General features: G+C 47.9%; 1 protein-coding gene across 1 annotated transcript in view; it reads right to left on the bottom strand.

Moving 5' to 3' along the window:
• Positions 1–21,129, bottom strand: part of GREB1 (growth regulating estrogen receptor binding 1) — an 85,498-nt gene that overhangs the window by 21,521 nt on the left and 42,848 nt on the right. The window contains exons 15-21 of the mRNA XM_025354066.1: positions 19,924–20,119; positions 18,382–18,518; positions 9,070–9,409; positions 7,478–7,593; positions 5,097–5,296; positions 3,671–3,760; positions 1,613–2,244 (exon numbers count right to left, since the gene is read on the bottom strand). Of these exons, the coding sequence (XP_025209851.1) occupies positions 1,613–2,244; positions 3,671–3,760; positions 5,097–5,296; positions 7,478–7,593; positions 9,070–9,409; positions 18,382–18,518; positions 19,924–20,119 (1,711 nt within the window). The remainder of the gene's footprint in view (positions 1–1,612; positions 2,245–3,670; positions 3,761–5,096; positions 5,297–7,477; positions 7,594–9,069; positions 9,410–18,381; positions 18,519–19,923; positions 20,120–21,129) is intronic.

The raw sequence follows: 21,129 nt of genomic DNA, 5'->3' as shown, positions 1-21,129 counted from the left end.
CAGCAAAATTCATTGCATAAGACATTTTTTAAAAGTGCTTCTTGTATTTCTCCTTCTAAACCCAGGAAAAGAACGACTTTCTTCTTCCTTCTCCTGCTTCCTGTAACACAGAGTTCCCTGCTTCCCCAGCCAAGCTTCAGGGTAGCATACCTCCTATTAATCTTAGTTCATTTTGGTTATTACTGTTGAGAAGTACTCATGGTCTGGCCCAGTACCCTCCTTGCACCCCTGTATAAAGAGCCACTACAAGCGGGGTGGCTCATGCCTGTAATCCCAGCACTTCGGGAGGCCGAGGCGGGTGGATCACGAGGTCAAGAGATCGAGACCATCCTGGCCAACATGGTGAAACCTCGTGTCTACTAAAAATACAAAAATTAGCCAGGCGTGATGGCATCCACCGGTAGTCCCAGCTACTCAGGAGGCTGAGGCAAGAGAATCGCTTGAACCCGGGAGGCAGAGGCTGCAGTGAGCCGAGATCGTGCCACTGCACTCAAGCCTGGCGACAGAGCGAGACTCTGTCAGAAAAATAACAATAATAATAAATAATAACAATAATAAATAAGAGAGCCACTCCAGGGACGTGCTTTCCAAGCACCGAGCCCAACGCCTGGTTCATGCTACAACTCAGCAAATGCCAATGAATGGAAATAACTAAGTTTACAGAGGAAAACATGACACCCAAGCACAGGGAAGCTTCAGAGAAAAAATCTGCAATACAGATGATAAACAAAGGACAAAAATCTGTAATATCTAAAGCGCTTCTACAAATCAACAAGAAAAAATCAAATGGCCTAAAGGAAAAACAAATAAGAAAAACCAGAAAATCACTGAAAAAGAAGTAGCAATGACCAGTAAAAATAAAAGAAAATGTCAATCTTACTAGTAAAACTGTAATGTATTATTTTTCACCTATCAAAGAGACAACAATTTTAAATTGATAATATCCAATAGTGTGAGGGTGTGGAAGAAGGGAGACTCCTCGGTAAGAAACATTTTCTTTTGTCCTTTTTAAATCAGAAAAAGTAATATTGTTCATTGCGCAAGTTTAAGACACAAATGGATACTGAACCGCATTCCAACCCCAAAGCCCAGCTCCGTTCTGAAGAGCAGACCTCAGTCCCCGGCCCTCCTCCTCCCCACATGCTCACGCCCAGGAGATTCTGCCATTGAGAGGTGAAATGGACTTTCGCTATTAAGGAAACACCATGCACTGGGGGAGGGCTGCGACGGGGAAACAGAACCCCCAGTTCTCCGTCCATGGTTCACCAAAACCTTCCAGTGGAGAACCCAGAGTTTTGTTTCTATTTGTTAGAGAACATGCGCACTGGCCGAGTGAGATGACGTGGGGTGAGGAACCGTAGTCTGATACACCCAGAGAGGTCTCCCGTCCACCCCCAACATCACACAGGAAGGAATGGAAGCCACCAGCCCTGAGTGGCAGATGAGTCCCGCCCTCCTCCCTCTGGTCCACTCCAGGCCATTGGAGAAGATTCCATCATGGGAAGCGTGAAAAGTGAAGACGCGGGTGCGGTCACCCCCATGCCTGCCCTCCAGATGGGAGTGCGAGGACCCCCCAGTCCGGGGCTGTGCTGGGGCAGCGAGCAACACCCACCTGAGGGGGGCCGCTGAGCAGCAGCCTGCGGGGGTGGAAGCCGTCCACGCGGCCCTCGGCCCGGTTGCCGTAGTCCATGTGGCTGGGCCGGGGCACCGTCCACTGCCGGTAGTAGAGGGACTGCTCGGTGGACGTCATGGTCTTGCTGAGCAGGGGGCGGAAAGAGCTGGCCCACATGACTGAGGGGGAGGGCAGCAGGGAGGCAGCCTTGGGCAGGCCGCTGCTGTCAGTGGACACAACCATGTCGTACACGAGCTTGGGCAAGAAGACGACGGGCGGCTGGCGACAGGCCTTGGTCAGGGAGCACTGGGAGGCCTGCAGGACCCACGTGCCGGCAGCAGGCGCCACGGATGAGGAGGACGAGCCCGAGGAGGAGGACAGCTGGGAGCACGACGAGGTGACCGACACCTGGACACTCCTCTGGCTGGTCTTGAGACTGCAGTCAGGCTGGGGTGTCAGCCCAGGACTGTGCCTGCTGATGGCCGACGGTGGCCCCTGACTTGCCCGGGGCCTCTGTTTCTCACCAGGGGCTCTGCCCTCCTCTGTGGGGCCACAGGGCTGGGGCGACCTGGCATGCTCTCCCTGGGGGAGCCCTGTGGGCTGAGCCGAGGACTCACCACCGAGCGCTGAACCTGCGGAGAGATGAACCTGGTCAGGGACGTCCTAGAAGGTACCTGTCCCAGGAGTGACCAATCCCAGGAGTGACCTGTCCCAGGAGTGGCCCATCTCAGGGGCGACTCGTCCCAGGAGTGGCCCATCTCAGGGGCGACTCGTCCCAGGAGTGAGCTGTCCCAGAGCTTGCCGGTGGCTCCTGTTTCTGCCCCAGGCCTCCTGTACTTGTGTTTCAGGCAAACAGACCCAGTGGTTGCAGCGCTGGCTTTTCTGACTGAGCTCCAGCCTATGAGGCAGGGCTTCTTTCGGTCTCTGAGCTCTGGGCTGAGGGTGAAGAGGCTCAGTGCTGACTCCATCGGGGATGTCTGGGAGCACAGCACAGGAGATGAGGGAAAAAGAAGATGCCCCCAGTCTGTCTCCTGGTGGGCTCTGACCTCTGACCTTTCCCCATCCCAGATCAAACAGCAGCGACTCTCAGCTGTTCCCCCAGCCACAGCTAGGTGCCTCCCTGCCTCCCGCAATGGGGGCCTGCGGCCACCGCACCTGTCCCTGCACCCAGGCCCTGTGCGTTTCGCCCCTGAGCCTCTCAGCCCTTAAGGCTTCCTCCATTTATAACACCTTCTGCTAGGCCTGGTTGGGGGTCAGCTGCTCTCTCAAACCTGTGGTAACCTCACCTACCCTGAAATCTGCCCTCTGCCTTGGGACAAAAGTACAGACTTCCTCATATGTGAAGTGAAAATGTATGCGAAAAACGACTGCAAAATAACACGTCTTTTATGAGAACGATGAGTTCGTTCCTTGAGGTCAGGTCTACATCTCATTTATCCTAGGGCTGATCCAGATAGCAAGGAGGCCCTCATAATGCTTGTGGCGGGAAGACGGGACACTCTTTCATGTTCGTGGTCCTGACCGCTCTCGGAGACAGACGGACCCCTTAGGGCAGAGACCGTGTAAAGCCTATGATTGGCACTGCCCACTTCCTGTGGCTCTGGCTACATGGAGGGCTCATGAGCTTGTATTGCCTTTTGTTGCTCTTCCCCCAGTGAAGTCTCCGTGTCTATTTCTCTCCTTGTGCTCAGCTGCTCTCTCCACAGGGCACGGGGTTTTCCCAAGCTAACAGCAGCAGGGATAATACCCAGGGACCCGCCCCTAACATGGCCAGACTCAGCCTGAGGCCCCAGCCACAGTGAGGGGCAGCGTCCATGGTCTTCACCTGAGGACAGGGGCAGTGGAACCCTACAGTCTTGCTCAGTCTTCAAGTTCTCCGATCCCAAGTTCACCAGAACATTTACTCTCTAGAGTCCAGTGCTTCAAAGATTTCCTTATCTTTCCAGTTCTGATGGAAAATAAAGGATCAGCAAATAGCCCTATATATGTTTCTTTTCATTCTCTGAAACCTCAAAAACCAGTTCGCTGATCTGGTCCTTCCCGCATGGGAAGACTCACCGGACGCCTTGGAGGAGAGGGACGAGGATGCTGAGTCGTGGGAGTGGGACCTCTCCCTTTTCATGGGGCTTCTCTTCTCCAAGGTGGAGCCTGTTTCAAAACACACAGGCTGAGAATGCACCGAAATAACCATCCCTGACATTTGCCCAGCACTTCGCAGTGTGTAAAGTGTGTTCCCATGATCACCTCTCCCCAGCCATTCACTCATTCACTACTATCTTCCAGGCCCCCACCACGGACAGGGCACTGAGGAGACAGGAGTGGGCTGCGGTGCAGGGAGGCACTCTGGGTGCAGCGAAGGCCCCTGCCCATGAGGCATAGCTGCAAGCTGGTGGAGGAGATGCAAAAAGGAGGGGTCGGGGAGCCTGCAGGAAAAGCAGGGCATCTCCTGGAAGAGGGGGCAGCTGGCCTTCGTCCTGGAGGGCCACAGGGCTTTCCAGGTAAAGCAGAGAAAGGAAAACTCCAAGCAGCAGGAAGGGCAGCCGTGCAGCGCAGAGGCCAGGAGGGCAGAGCATAGCCCGGCCACTGCAAGTTTAATGCGGGCCAGTGCGCAGTGCAGTGGGGGCTGTGGGTAGAGAGGAGCAGATGGTGAAACTAAAGAAGGGGATCCTGAGACGCTAGGGAGCATGGAGATGTGCAGCAGATACCCACAAGTGAAAGAATTAAATCAGAGTCCCTGTTGTGCTTCGAAAAGATGGCTACAGGCGGGCAGGTCCTTGCATCTGCATTTTACAGACAAGCAAGCTGAGGCTAGCAGAGGTCCCATAGTCAAGACAGAGGAGGGAGACCACAGACCCAGTCTAGTGCCCACACCCACCTCCTTCCCCTCTACACACTCCATAAATGCTTTCTAGTTTTTGTATGATTGTCTACATATTTCTCATCACATTGTTGACTACAGTCAATGCTTTGTGATGTTATCATTTATGTGTCCTATGAAAAAGATGGCATCAGATTTGAAGAGTCTGCGAATAAGCCTGTTTTCATAAATCTTAAGAATGGACAGCATGCTGTTGGGTTGACGCACAGAGGAAATAAGCAAGCAAATCACACCAGGTCAGAATCCCACCAGTGAGTGGAACGAGGAACTCTTAAGAAATTTTGAACTTGAACTCTAAAAAAATCTTAATTTTTCTTCCTACTCTTTAAGAATTCTGGAACTAGGAAGAACCTCTATAGGGATTTCCATTTTCTCACACCACCAACAGAGATGGGGAGAAAACAAGCAAAATCTGAATTCAAGGAGAGCTCTGCCATTTCATCCAACACTGGAAACCTCTCATCCAGAGCTGCTGTCCAGCAGAGAGGCCCCAGGACCTGCTGAACTGGAGACGGCTGTCTCCATAAGCACAGGCAGCCTCAAAGCTCAGAAGCCAAGAAAGACGTACGGACATGGACACCTAGGCTGAGGGCAGCCACCCCTCACCTTCTGTCCCCAGCTCCTCATCCTCGTTGTCTGTGCTGCTCAGCTTCTCTGCATCACTTTCCAAGGCCTCGTTCCTAGCCCCCTTCTCCAAGGGAACCTCGTTGCTCACAAAGTAGGCAGCCAGGCCCAGCTCCTGCTCCAAGGCTGTTCTCACCAAGCAGGATGAGTTTATCAATCGCAGGTCGCAGTACCTCAAAGACCTAGCAAGACACAGAAGAGAGTGTCTGTTTAGCGCCTTCCACAAGTGGGGTGCTGTTCCCACTGCTATAGGCAGCACTGATCAGGACCATGCCCCACCTTCCTGGTGAGGACCCAGGGACTCGTACAAGTGGAAAAGCCAACAGTGTTACTGACAGCTTGCAGCAACAAATTCAGTATAATAGTAAATCTTTGGGGACACCCACTGTGCACTTAGCCCTGTGCTGCATTAACTTTTGGGCCAGATAAAAAAGGGGCTTGAACCTGAGCTCTGCTATAAGGCTCTGATTTTTTCATCTGAAAGATGGGAATAAATATTAATAACCATCTGGCTGGGCGCGGTGGCTCACGCCTGTAATCCCAGCACTTTGGGAAGCCAAGGCGGGCCGATCACTGGAGGTCAGAAGTTCGAGACCACCTAACCAACATGGCAAAACCCCATCTCTACTAAAAATAGAAAAATTAGCCGGTTGTGGAGGCGGGTGCCTGTAATCCCAGCTACTCGGGAGGCTGAGGCAGGAGAATCACTTGAACCCAGGAGGCGGAGGCTGCAGCGGAGTTGAGATTGCGCCACTGTACTCCAGCCTGGGCAACAGAGTGAGACTCCATCTCAAAAAAATAAAAATAAAAATAAAAAATATCTAAGTCCACTGTGATAAAGATTAAATGTAATCAGTGGGCATTTAATTATTCAATCCAAGTGAACACATGTCAGGGTACTAGATGCTAGAAATACGATGGCAATCAAGTCGGACACCAACAGGCAATGCTACCTGTGAGCAGGAGAGGAAAGGCCAACCCCATGCTCAGACTCGCGCAGCAGAAACACAACCACGGCAAAGGGTTTAGAGAGGGGTGCGTGAGGGTTCCAATGGGGCTCTGAAACTTACCGCTCACGTGACCTCAGGCAAATGATCGTTCATTGACTCAACCATAAAACAGGATGGTGATACTACTGCAGCAAGGAGTAAGTTTTATATGAAAAGTCTATCATGACGCCTGGTACAAAGAAGGTACCAGAAGGTGCCTGGTATAAAGAAGGTTACAGAAGGTGCCTGGTACTCAGCAAATGCTTGCTAAAATTTAAAACAGATTAAGACATTGTCTCAGTCCTTAAGGAGTTGAAGAAGAAAAGAATTAATCCATGTGAAATAACAACCACCAAGGTCAAATGTTCTGGAGCCCCCCTTCCCCTGGCCCATGAGTACGCAGCATGCAGAGGGCTGTTTGCTGAAGTGTGGGGTGGTCCTGGGGGAAGAAGCCAGGCCCACTGCCAGCCAGACTGGCTTAATCTCAGTAGGCCTCAGTTTCTTCATCTGTAAAATGGGACTACTGAAATAGCACCTCTCCCCCAGGGTTAAGGTGAGAGTAAAATGAAATAAAACATAAAAGAAGAATCTAGGACAGTGCCCAGAACATACAGGAACTCCACTGATGTCGGCTTTTACTATCTGTGGCCGGCCGTCTGCTCTTCTCCATGGGTATGAAGTCTCTAAAACCCAATCTGTCACTACCAAGCCAAGAAACCGCCGTACAGGAGGCCCAGTGACCTGAGTCTCAAGTGTCTGCATGTCTGTGTGGTGGCCTAGAGACCTTCCCCCAGGGGACATCGAGTGGATGTGTGGCTGAGACTTTCCAGGCTGTGATGGCTTCGGAGGGACACACCTTCTAAGACAGTCCACTCTGTGCCGGAAGAATCAGCTCTTCCCAAGCAGTGTCAGTTGCCCCCACTCCCAGAACACCTCCTAAGCCAGGAGGGCCCAGGCATTGCGGCGGCCTAGGTACCAACAGGAACTGTGGCCGCAAGTCCTGGAGCGGATGCCTTACTGTCCCAAGCAGAACTGCCATCCCCAACACACACAGAGCGCCCCATGGGGAGAAACTGAACTCAGGAGACTTTAAATCCTGACTCCAGCTGTAGGGCCTCCACTTGCAGAGCCCGGCCACAGCCATCACCACAAGCCCAAACAGTGCCTTTCTGACAATCAGGAAAAGGGGCACCAGCCTCAGACGCACTCAGGCCCCTGCTGGGAAAGCCACGATGAAGGTCCCACCCACAGTGCCTGTGAATGCGAGTGGTGCTGCCTGCCGTCAGGGCATGGCAGTCCCCCTGACATGCTCCTTGAGGGGGCCCAGGCAGCCAGCTCCTCAGAGACCCCCAGGGGCATCACCCCTCCACTCACCTCGGCAAGGACTCCCCATGCGGGTCCATCCCACTGAAGATCAGGATGCAAGGCAGACCCTCCAGCTCCAAGTAAGTCTGGGGTCTCCACTCCACATCCTCGATTTTCTGCCACATCTGCAGATAACGAAAAAGAAATAAAGCCACAGACACCTCCCTTCCCAACCAGCCCAGCTCAGAGGAACCCTGATGGCCTCCCACACCAATTTAAACTCCTTGAACTACATCTTCTAACCAAAAGCAAATTTCTTTAGACTGCAAATAAGCACACCATGAAAGATGGGAATTTTCAGTCGTCTAGAACATGTAGACTAGTCAGCCAGAGGGTGTCCAAGACATCTCTGTCAGCTGACCAGCTGCGTGAAAGAACGTCTGTGTTGTCAGCTGCTCCTTACGTTTTTTTGTTTGTTTGTTTTTTGAGGCAGAGTCTCGCTCAGTCACCCAGGTTGGAGTGCAGTGGTGCAATCTCAGCTCACTGCAACCTCCACCTCCAGGGATCAAGTTATTCTCCTGCCTCAGCCTCCCGAGTAGCTGGGACTACAGGCGCATGCCACCCCATCTGGCTAATTGTTGTATTTTTAGTAAAGACAGGGTTACTCCACGTTGGTCAGGCTTATCTCAAACTCCTGACCTCAGGTGATCCGCCCGCCTTGGTCTCCTAAAGTGTTGGGATTACAGGCGTGAGCCACCGCGCCCAGCCAGCTGTTCATATCTTACCTGTGTTCTCCCCTGACAGTGTCCTCCCTTTCATTCCTGTTTGCCACTCATTTGTTCTTTCCCTAACCCTTTTGCACTTTCTGTCACCTGCGGGTTGAGTGAGAACCTACTATGGGTCAGGCGCTGTGCTAGGCTTTGGGGGGCTGAGTTCTGTGGGGATGGCCCTCACCCCCAACCATCCGGGAGGGGGGCTGGATGACAGGCAGGGAACATGGCACTGCCCTGGGCATGGTGGAGGGAGAGAGTGGCTTCCTGAAAGAGGAAAGACGCCAAGCTAAGTGCTGCAGAAAATAAGCAGGGCAGCTCACACCTGGAACCCAGCACTTTGGGAGGCTGAGGCAGGATGATCACTTGAACTCAGGAGTTTGAGATCAGCCGGGGCAACATAATGAGACCTTGATTCTCCTAAAAATTTTAAAAATTAGCCAAGTGTGGTGGCACACGCCAGTGGTTCCAGCTACTCACAAGCCCGAGCTGGGAGGATCCCTAGAGCCCAGGAGCTCAAGGCTGCAGTGAGCTGTGATGGCGCCACCACACTCCAGCCTGGGTCACAGAGTAAGACCCTGTCTCAAAGGGGAAAATAAAGAAGCATCAGCTAAACAAAGAAGATAGGAAATGGATCCCCAGGAAAAAAGAAAGCAGGCTGCTGCTGCTCAGAGGCCGAAAGTCATAAGGCAATGCTGCAGGGGTGTGGGGGTGCTGCTGGGGCGGAGGGCAGGGGTGGGGAATCACAGAGAGGAGGCTGGGGGGTGGCTGGGTCTAGGCAAGCCACGCTGGCCACGCTGTGGGGTTTGTGCCACTTCCTGCCTCTGGTGGGCCCCCCAGCTCTCCCAGGTACCCCCAGGCCCTCTGCCCCTCCCGGCACACAGCACCTACCCTGAGCTGCTTTACGAAGTGCTTCCCCACGGTGAGGCCCGAGCTGGGACTGCCCAGGATGATCTCGAAGTGCTCCTCCAGCGCCAGCCGGGCCCGCACGTGGGCCAGCCGCTCATAGGCCACGGCTGCCAGGGGCGAACAGGGCACCCGCAGCAGGACCATGAGCCCGTGGCCACAGGGGCACTGCTTCGGGGAGTTGAGGAGGTTCTGCGTGATCTCCAGCGTCTCCACCGACGTGTAGTTCTTCATCTGCGGGAGGCCGCTCACGGCCATCAGGGCGGCCGCGTAGTGCTGCACGAGAACAAAGGTCCTGATCACCGCGCTGTGCAGGCGGGGGAACCTGCAAGGAACACAGAGAGACCATGCCTGTGACGGCTGCGCCCGCCGGCCTACTGCTGCCAAGTCACCCAAGACATCCGTCACTCTGGCACAGGCAATTCCTGCATTACACACAGTTGTGCTGCCTTTAGAAGGTGGTTGTGGGAACCTGAATGAGAAGCCTTCTTTAGAAACCAAATTATACAGTCCTTTTTTTCCAGCTGGGAAACAAAAACATAGGTTTGTTGTTATTGTTTTATGTTTTTGGCACTTAGTAGCTGCTCAATAAATATCTGTCCGATGAATGAGCTGATGAATAAATGGTATAAATGCCTATTTTGTCTCTATCAGCATAATGTGCAGTTCTCTGAGGAGGTGGCTAAGTTGCCCCAGGTTCCTACTAGAAACAGGACCACCACCAATCAATATGGAAATGCAGCTACCGGAGGCCCTAGTTCTAAAGGCACATCTCTGTGTTCACTTCGATCACAGTGAATTATTAGAAATATAACTAAACATATTTTAATGTGACAGATGAATTACAAATCAGAACTTATCCAGCCAAATCAAGAATCCCAGTTTTTGCTTTAGAAACTGTGGTTACTATATGTGTCCCCACACAAAGGTGGTGGCTGCTCCCACAACCACCTGCTCTCCTAGAGTGGCTCTGACCCATTAGTCAAACAGACCCCAGGGCACCAATGGAAAAGCCCAGGCCCCTGTAGATGATGGTGTTTCTCAACAGGAATAAATAAAGTGGTATCCAGTTTATGCACAATGTTCTTCTGGGTTGATTGAGCTGGAATGGATCCCCCTAACTCTGGCTTTTTGTAGCAAAGGTAAGGTAGTTTCTCAACCTACAGAAATGAGTACCACACCGTGGCCATGCCACCCTGTGAGTTGTATCAGGGCAGCCAGCTCGCCTTCCTACAGCACCTGATAGCATTTCTGACATTGCGATGACATCCCTGCTCCTGCTTCCTGACCATCCTCCTCCTTTTCTTCATGCTTCCTTCAGCACTTCATCCACTATGCAGGTCACATAAGCTGGAAGCCGGCCTGGCAAGCTTCCCATTACAAGCGCCGTCTCAGGAAGGCATAACTGGTCCACAGACTCTGGCATGAAGGGGACTCAGCAGCCCACAGACTGCTCTACCTACCCCTGGTGCACCGGTCAAATAATGCCCAGGAAACGGACTGCCTGAGGTCAGGAGTTTGAGGCCACCCTGGCCAACATGATAAAACCCTGCCTCTACTAAAAATACAAAAATTAGTCGGGCATGGTGGCACACGCCTGTAATCTCAGCTACTTGGGAGGCTGAGGCAGGAGAATTGCTTGAACTCGGGAGGTGGAGGTTGCAGCGAGCCAAGCTCATGATCACCACTGCACTCCGGCCTGGGCCACAGAGCGAGACTCCACCTCAAAATAAATAAATAAATAAATATACATAAATAAATAAAAATAACTAAATAATAATGCTGCCCAGGAAGAAAGAAAGCGCAGTAGGAAAAATGGGCTCTGCTCAAAGGACAGAGGCTTCCGCTTCTGACAAGATGGAACAACGGGATCAGATTTCTCCTCCCATCTGAAACAGCTGAAAAACTGAACACATAAGTGAAACAACTGCATTTCAATACATGAAACATCAGGCAGTGAAAGACAGTGATCCTAACGATGTGAGACAAATCAGGTGAGCCCCCCAGCTTCTGCCTACAGTTTCTGGGATGTATTCAGGAAAAGGGAAGCCAGCGAAGCTCGGTGGTCTCCCTGAGTTGAGGAGAGGTATTGAATTCCAGGAAAACCAAGGCAGCTAGAGATCACAGGGCAAAGTACCAAAGAGGAGAGATCTGCAGAGGGTCTCCCTAAAGTCTTCAGCTGACATGAGCAGTGCACATATGTAAGGAAATGACCCAAGGCCAAAACAAGAATTCTTTGGTTGCAAAAGAATAAAGGGAACAATGTCTCAAGTTCATGTAGAGCTGGGAATAGTTCCTGTTTCCACAGCCAATATGGAACACCTCCGAGTCATGAAACATTACAGAGTACTTAAAGAATTGTGTCTCAGTAACTTTTGGCAAAGTTAGCCCTACATTAAATACTGCTCTGGTCCTGCCTAACAAAGTTTAAAACCAGGACCTGGAAGATTAAACTGTATCCAAGTAACTTAGTTGTATCTCCCTGCCTCAAAAAACTCAGTATTTATAGACATACAAATATATCTAGCATCCAACAAGGTAAAATTGACAATGTCTGGCATTCTCTCAAAAGTTACCAGACATGTAAATAAGAAGGCAAATATGATCCATAATTGTAGGGAAAAGAAAGAGAGATCAGACTATTATTGTGTCTATGTAGAAAAGGAAGACGTAAGAAACTCCATTTTGACCTGTATTCTGAACAATTGCTTTGCCCTGAGATGCTGTTAATCTGTAACTCTGCCCCAACCTTGAGCTCACAAAAACATGTGTTGTATGGAATCAAGGTTTAAGGGATCTAGGGCTGTGCAGGATGTGCCTTGCTAACAAAATATTTACAAGCAGTATGCTTGGTAAAAGTCATTGCCATTCTCCAGTCTCAATAAACCAGGGGCACAATGCACTGTGGAAAGCCGCAGGGACCTCTGCCCTGGAAAGCCGGGTATTATCCAGGGTTTCTCCCCGTGTGATAGTCTGAAATATGGCCTCGTGGGATGGGAAAGACCTGACTATCCCCCAGGCCCACACCCGTGAAGGGTCTGTGCTGAGGAGGATTAGTAAAAGAGGAAGGCCTCTTGCAGTTGAGATAAGAGGAAGGCCTCTGTCTCCTGCCTGCCCCTGGGAACTGAATGTCTCGGTATAAAACCCGATTGTACATTTGTTCATTTCTGAGATAGGAGAAAAACCGCCCTGTGGCGGGAGGTGACGCGTGTTGGCAGCAATGCTGCTTGGTTACTCTTTACTCCATGGAGATATTTGGGTGGAGAGAAGCATAAATCTGGCCTGCGTGCACATCCAGGTATAGTACCTTCCCCCTTGAACTTATTTGTGACACAGATTCCTTTGCTCACGTTTTCTTGCTGACCTTCTCCCCACTATCTACCTGCTCTCCTACCACATTCCTCTTGCTAAGATAGTGAAAATAGTAATCAATAAAGACTCAGGGAACTCAGAGACTGGTGCTGGTGCAGGTCCTCCGTATGCTGAGTGCCGGTTCCCTGGGCCCACTGTTCTTTCTCTATACTTTGTCTCTGTGTCTTATTTCTTTTCTCAGTCTCTCATCCCACCTGATAAGAAATACTCACAGGTGTGGAGGGGCTGGCCCCCTTCAATAATAAAGGGGGGGGAACAAATTGATTAATAGAAACTGACCCAGGAATGACACAGATGACAGAATTTACAGACAGCAAAATTAAAACAATTATTGTAACTATATTCTGTATGGTTAAAAATCTAGAGGAAAGACTGAACTTGTTTACTAGAGATATAAAAATCACAAATTAAATTCTAGAGATGAAATCTTCAATGTTGTAGATAGAAAATAAACTAGACCCTGAATTCTCACGGGAGCTATGATCTTTGTACGTGACCTTGCCCTGCCAGCCACAACAGACTTGTTCAGGTATGGAAACCCAACTCAGGCTGAGCCAGTCTTCTCTTGGAATTTTTCAAACTATAACAAAGAATAAGTCCCCCACTGGAATCTGGAGACTGTGAGGCTCAGCATCAAGCAGTGGTAATGTTTTTCAGTGCACAGAGGAAGGCTTGTGCAGTGAGATACGATACAACCATCATACAGATACCAAAGATAAAACAAGACAGTCTTGGCAGTGTTTGAATACTTAAGTTGTTAGGTATCTCTGCTGTTCTATGGTTTATTTGTTCAACCTTTCCTATTATATTATGAGTCAGTACATCCCTCTCTTTTTCTTAAAAGAGTTCAAGTTGAGTTTCTGTTACTTGCAACAAAGAGTCCTGATTAATAAACACAATAACGATGTATCATCAATGTGTATGTACATCAATGCATGTGACACCTGAAATTGTCTTTTTTCTCTTAGGAATCTTGTTATAAAACTGTGCTTTTGTAAGATAAATACACATACACACACACACACACACACACACACACATATACTGGATGAAATTGGCAGATTAGATAACATAGAAAATAAGACTCATAAACTTGAAAACACAGCAATAGAAACTAAAATATTCCAGCACTTTGGGAGGCCAAGGCAGAAGAATCACTTGAGGCAAGGAGTTTAAGACCTTTGCAACAGAGCAAGAAAAATTTTCAAAAATTGGCCAGGCATGGTGGCATGCACCCGTAGTCCCAGCTATTTGGGAGGCTGAGATGCGGGGATGGCTTGAGCCCAGGAGTTTGAGGTTACAATGAGCTATGATCATGCCACCACACTTCAGCCTGGGCAACAGCCCTAAAAGATTCTTTCTTTAAAAAATAATAATAGGTCAGGCGCGGTGGCTCACATCTGTAATTCCAGCACTTTGGGAGGCCGAGGCAGGCAGATCACAAGATCAGGAGATCGAGACCATCCTGGCCAACATGTTAAAACCCTGTCTCTACTAAAAATACAAAAATTACCTGGGCACGATGGTGTGTGCCTGTAATCCCAGCTACTCAGGAGGCTGAGGCAGGAGAATCGCTTGAATCTGAGAGGCGGAGGTTGCAGTGAGCCAAGATCGTGCCACTGCACTCCAGTCTGGCGACACAGTGAGACTCCATCTCAAATAATAATAATAATAATAATGAAACTAAAATCAAATAGCAATCAATTAAAAGGCAGATTGTCACATTTGATAAAAAAAGTAAGACTCAACTATAAGCTGCCTACAAGAAACCAAGTTTAAACACAAAAAGAGAAACATGCTCAAAGTAAAAGGATAAAAAATTATAATCTATAGTAACACTAGTCAAAAGAAAACTAGAATAATTATATTAATATCAGAAGAGACTATAGAGCTATAAATAATATTCTTTGGGTCGTTTGAAAATAATAAAGGAGTCAACTTATCAACAGACACTTCACCAAAGATGATACACAAATGGCAGATAAACATAGGAAAAGATGTTCAACATCATTAGTCACTGGAGAAATTAAAATTAAAATTACGAGCTACAGCTTCATACCTATTAGAAAGAATAAAATTTAAAATACAGACCATACCAACTGCTGACAAAGATGTAAAGCAACTGAAATTCTGATGGGAATGTAAAATGAACCACAGTTGACCCTTGAATAACATGGGTTTGAGAACTGCAAGGGTCCACTTGTATATGGATTTTAAACCAAATGCAAATCAAAAACACAGTATTTTCTAGATGTGAAAACTATGGATATGGAAAGCTGACTTTTGCTTACATGTGGGTTCCAGAGGGCTGACCATGAGACTTGAGTATGCGTGGATTTTGGTATGTGGGGGACAGTTCTGGAATTAACCCTCCATGTATACCAAGGGACAGCTATGCTTTGGAAAACAATTTGGCAGCTTGTTAAAAAGTTAAACATACACCTATCAAGTAACCCAGCCATTTCACAACTAGGTGTTTACCTAGGGAAAGTGAAAGAATATGTCTATACAAAGCTTTGTACATGAATATTCATAGCACCTTTATCTGTAACAGCCAAAACTGAAAAACAACCTAGATGCCTCTTAACCAGTAAATAAACAAACTAGTATGGCCATACAATAGTATTCTATTCTAGAACACCAGCAGTGAAAAGGAACAACCTATTGATACATAAAAGAACATGGATGAATTTCAATATAATTATACAGAGTGAAAGACGCCAGGCCAAAAACAGAGTACATATTGTACAATTCCATTTATATAAAACTCTAGAAAATGCAAACTACATTTCTACAGTGGGAAAAGGACAGGAGGAAGGAATTACAAAGGGGCAGGAGAAAACTTTTTTTCATTACCTTGTGGTGACCATTTTACCAGTCTATACATGGATCAAAATGTAAACTGAATACTTTAAATATACATGGCTGGGCGTGGTGGCTCACGCCTGTAATCCCAGCACTTTGTGAGGCTGAGGTGGGTGGATCATGAAGTCAGGAGTTTGAGACCAGCCTGACCAACATGGTGAAAATCCATCTTTACTAAAAATACAAAAATTAGCCAGGTGTGGTGGCAGGTGCCTGTAATCCCAGCTACTTGGGAGGCTGAGGCAGGAGAATTGCTTGAACCCAGGAGGCAGAGGTTGCAGTGAGCTGAGATTACACCATTGCACTTCAGCCTGGGTGACAGAGTGAGACTGTGTACCCCCCAAAACAAAGAAAAACAAAAAAGAAAAGAAAAAGAAAAGAAAAGATGTACGGTCTACTGGCTGTCAGTTGTTCCCCATTAAAGCTGCCGTGTAAAAAAAAAAAAAAAAAAAAAAAGATAAGCATTAGAAGGAGGCTCTGGTGCCCAGCTCCAGACAGCACCCCAGCTAAGGCACAGAAATGTACCTTAGCTGTGGCTCAGCAGAGAACTACGCCCACCCTTAAGCCTCTATGGTGGGCACTGAAGGAAAGAGGTTCCATAGACAATACATTAGAATAAAAATAGGAGTTGTCAAAGGTCTAGATCTTTTGGTTTTAAGTTATAGTCGGTTTGTGTCCAACTGACAGTCCTATAAGCAGTTTTCCCAGCCGTATGCTGGCGTTTATGACACATGGAGGACTAACAGTCTGGCCACACATACGGTGGCAAGAGGCAGTAACCCCATGTTCTAACCTTTATCTCCTTCTGTTCAAATTACCAGTTTCAAGGGCATTCTCCAGACAAATGATTCCTAGTAAAGGCAGTACGGTATGGTGGAAAGGTGTCGAACCTGTCTGCAGTCCATGTTGCCACCAACAGGCTGCATGAGCTCGGGCAAATCACGGTCCCACTCCGGGCTTCAGTTCCCACAATGATAAAATGAGGTGATTGGATCAAATAATTCCTAGAAGTTCCTGTGATTCTCCATACTTCAACATTCCAGGGTTTGATAGTCTCTTCTCACCCAGTGAGACGTAAGATTGAATCTCTGCAATGCTTCTAGTTTAGCAGAGGGGGAGGGAGAAGACAGGAGGATGATGGTGATAGTGGTGGAGGTGGTGATGCTCGCAGCCAACAGGAGCATGTAATGTGTGTCAGGCCCTGTTTCCAATGTTTTACGTGTATGAATCCATTTAATCCTTACAGTATCTCTATGATGTAGGTGTTATCATCCCCAAAGAAAATGGAGAAACTCTCAAAGTCTCACAGCTGGTTAATGGCAGATTCAGGATTCAAACCCAGGAAGGATGATTTTGGAGCCTGAGCTCTCAGCATGCAACTGTTACTGAATGTGCGTACGTACATTATCTCAGGAAATTCTAAGAAGCCACTAGGAAGGTGGGTTTGTTCTACAGTTGAGGGTACAGAAGTTTAGACAGGTTAGATGATTTGCCAAGGTTAAAACTAACAGAGGGCAAACCAAGATGTACTGGCATGGTGGTCACAGCCTATGCTTCACTAGCTGTGAGCTTTTGGTCAGTATGGCTTGGTGGCTACGTGGGTTTGGAGCCAAGGAAGCAGGGCTGGGGTCCAGTTTCACTATAAACCCCCCATGTGACTTTGGACAAGTGGCCTAACTTCTCTAAGTCTCAGTTTCTTCATCTGAAAAAGGGGGATAACAGTATTTCCTATCTCACTGTGTCACTGTGAGGATTATTTTAGGTAATAAATATAGAGCACTGAGCCCAGTGTCTACAACATACTAAACACATCACGTGTGCTCACCGCCTGAGGAGAAGCAGAGGAAGGGCAAAGGCCAGTTTTCTTGCCTCTGAAATCTTGGAGGGCAACTTCATGCAGCAAGTTGATGAGAGCTCAGCTGTCGACCCACGCGCTGGAGAACTGACCTGATTAATTTCTGTCAGTATCATAGAACTGAATAGTATCTAAGATATTTAGTTTCTCCAAGAGTGTTCTGGGAAATTCTAGTCCCATGAGCTACTGGACACATCTCTAGCCTTCTGGAGAATTATAGCATGCATGGATGGCTGAAGGCTCCAAGAACTCTCGTGGAAAAGAAGTCCTTTCCTTAAATGTTTCTCAGACACGTTTGACCATGGAACCCCTTTACGCTTAGCAACTATTAGTATCCAGCCAAAGCAGTATACCTTGGAACATAGCTTGAGAAGGATATGTCTAATTTCATCCCTTGTCTGCAAATGAGAAGATTGAGGTTCAATAAGAAAAGCAGGTAGAGACCAGCTCATGCTGACAATCAGTGGTATTTTGTTCAGTGGCATTTTCCTTTGCATTAGATCGTCTATAAAACTTGGCCTGGCTTTACCACGAATAAACCATGTAGTACCTGGCAATCACTTAGCCTGTCTGAGCCTCAGTTTCATCTATAAAATGAGGTCTGTTGCAACAGGGTTAACAGGGCTGGCTGTGCAGTCAGAGTGACTCTGGGTTCTCACCCAGTTCTGTCACTTGCTAGACACGTGGCCTGAGAAAGCTATGGGGCCTCTCCAAGCCTCAGCATCTTCATTTGCAAAGTATGGATAACAGTAGCAACTGGCTCAGAGAGGCAGTGAGGATCAAATCAGATAATGACAGTAAAGTCCATGGAAGAGTCAACGACACAAAGTAAACATTCAATAAATGATACACATCGGAAATAAAAACAAAGCAGACTGTGATCATCAATGCAGTTTCTTTTAAAGCTTTGTTATCTTCCTCCCATTTTCCTACCCTCCACTGGTTTGAAAACATCATTCCACATTCCAGCATATTTCTGCTCACTGTCCTCTCTAAAATTTTCTAGAGCAACAGCATGACAAAGATATCACTGACCCAAAGGGATTCAAACACAGGAGAAGCAAAAAACCAGGGTACATTTCATGGAGAAACTGAGTCACCCAGGAAGGAAAGGTCTCCCTGGAATTCCCTGGCTGGCTAAACGCACCTCGACTTCCTCTTTAAGCTACTGAGCACTTCTAGTAACTGAGAAGAGAAACAAGTACCTTTTTCCTAATGCAGTGACCATGGCTTCAAAGGAGCTGTCGTATCTGAGCAAGGGGAGGCTGTGCCCTGAAAGGGTGGATTCAATAAACTCCGACAGCCCGAAGTACTTCTTATTCTCATGATATAAGTCCACTCCCTAAAACAAAGAAGAGCATCAGTCACTCCAACATTGCATTCGCGGGGACGGCCAGAGGTTCACGTGCCAGGCCTGCGGACGACCTGGGTTGGCAACTTCATCTAAATTGTGCCTACTGTGCAGCGGCTTGAATGGCATTTTATAAACTTCTCCCACCTGCAGAAGCAGAGCAAAGAACCTGCCATACTTTAAAAATGGTGTGTCCCCATCGCTCAGGAGTTTTCCATTCATTCGGTCCCAATGTCTTCACCAAGAAGAAAACCAGCCTTATCTTATTTAAACATATAAATGTCTTTGTTAAATTTGCTTCTTTCTACAATCTTAAGCTGGTTTTAGGAATAAGCAAATCAATTATCTTGCATTCAGTTGCTACTAAAAATCAGAAGATGAAGAAAACATTTAGCCAATTTCACTCACACAGACATAAAATTCCAAAGTTGGGGGAATTTGTTGAAAGCACAAAGGCATGAAAACTCTACCCCTAAACACCCTAAACAGTACAGTGGTTAAGGGCTGAGCCAAGGAGCCAGTGGCCTGGGTCATATCCCAGCTCCATGACTTTCTAGCTGCCTGGCCTGAGGCAAGTGGCCCAACTCTCTCTGTCTCATGTTCCCCATTTGCACCTGTTCCCTCATCCTAGCACCTGCCTCTTGCATGAGCTCACAGCAGGAAGCACTTTGGGCAGGGCCTCCCTGGCTCATGGGAAGTGCCTTACGAACAATGGCTATTGCCACCACGGATTCTCGGTGCACAGGACAAAAGCCAGGTATTTTTTTTAAGTTCCTCAGAGGATTGCAAGGCACTCCAAATAAGTCTCATCTTTTACCTTTACTTATTCCTGTGTAACTAACTACAAACCACCCAGAATTCTCAAATTACCAGAATTGCTTTAGTCTTCTATTTTGATGAGAAAATGCCAGGTGATAAGCTAAAAACTCACCATGTTTTGAGGATATGTGTTTAGTTTGAGGAAGGAGATTCTGCATCTCACTATTCAAGGATGCAGGGATAGGACAACAGGAACCTTCCTAGGGCTTCTAGAGACATTGAGCATCGCTCTGTATGGAGCCCGAAGTCCCCAATCCCCAAGGGCTCTACCTTCGATATCTCCATTCAATGCCATAGAACAAACATTCCGAATGCTGCTCAGAAAGCTGCAGTCACCAGAGGAAATGTCACACAAACTGCATTACATCTTCCGAGATGAGGAGGCCAACTGGCATAATGCAGGAAGGTTTCCAAAAAGACCAAGAAGGATTTACACCTAACTCTGGGTTAAACCAAAGATCCAAGGAGCTGGAACCCATTATCCTCGACCACATTGGTCAAGGCTTTTACTAAATGTAATTTCTGCAAACCCAAGTGTCATTGCTACACAATGGCCCAGCAGCCCCGTGGCACTCACATTACTGCAGGAGGCGGGCCAGTGGATCTCATTGTAGGGGCTGATGAGGGTGTGCTGTGTCTGCAGTGCGTACGGGAAGGAGGTCACGTGAAGTGTCACAATGTTAGGGGCCTCCTTCACCTCCCTGCAGTTGAGCAATCGGTCCACCAATCCCACCGACGGGTCACTTTGAGAATAGAGGTTATGAACAGCGCTACTGAGGGAGGAAAAGACACAATCAGTTGAATTACTATATTGTTTTCTAATTTTGCAAGGGTGAAGCAGTTGAATAAATGTATAACGAACCCCCGACTTTGCCAACAATTGAAGATTATGGCTCTGCCCATGACTAGGAATAGAGAAAAAAAAGGCTGGAGTGCAGGTAGCTGTCAGGGACTCTCCCGAGACTCATTACTTAGGAAAAATGTGTCTGGCGGGGGACGGTAGTCAGAGAGGATTTCTTATAAGACACACACTCCTTCTATCCTGATCAGTGATGTGTCCCCGAGAATGTTCCATGAATCATTTGTTCCTCTTTAGACCCACCTGATTGTGTACTTATCTCCTTACAAAGTCCTTCTGACCTTGAAACGATCCAGAAAAGATATAAAAGAGTAGATTCTAGAGTCAGTTTAAAAGGCAGCAGGAGAGGATTGGCAAGCATTTTGGACAAGGGATCTGGGAGACAGGCCCAGCTCTGCACTTCTCTGTGGGACAAAGGCCTTTGCATTCTCTCCTGTAAGTCTAGGGGATTAAAAAAAATCAGTGCTTAACCCTTTGGATGGCAGGAGGCCACTTTGAGAAACCTACTCCCAAAATGAATATTCACAATATAGCTCTTTCTATAATTTCGGAATGTTCCAATCTCCCCCAAGCCCATACATGAATTCTGGATTGTAAACCCATTACGAGGTGATCCTTCAGGTCCTGACCAGCCCTAACTAGCTATCTGTGGATCTGTGACAATCAAAGGTTTTCCCCATGACCTGGTCCAGGAGCCCCCTCCTTTCTCATCTACATCAGAGGAAATGTCTGACGTACAACTCCTAGGCCAGTCTCACGGAGATGACCAATCCTGCTAAACCACCAGAAATCCTGCCAGATGCTTGGCTTGGCCCATCTGAAATTCATGTTTATGTTCATTTTAACATAGTAAGTAAAATCACCCCTTAAGAATGGCAGGCATCGGCTGGGTGCGGTGGCTCACACCTGTAATCCCAGCACTTT

This window comes from Theropithecus gelada, chromosome 13 (genome assembly GCF_003255815.1).
Source record: "Theropithecus gelada isolate Dixy chromosome 13, Tgel_1.0, whole genome shotgun sequence".
NCBI lineage: Eukaryota > Metazoa > Chordata > Mammalia > Primates > Cercopithecidae > Theropithecus > Theropithecus gelada.
Note: the sequence above shows the minus strand (reverse complement) of the source record. Positions and strands in the feature narration are given on the sequence as shown.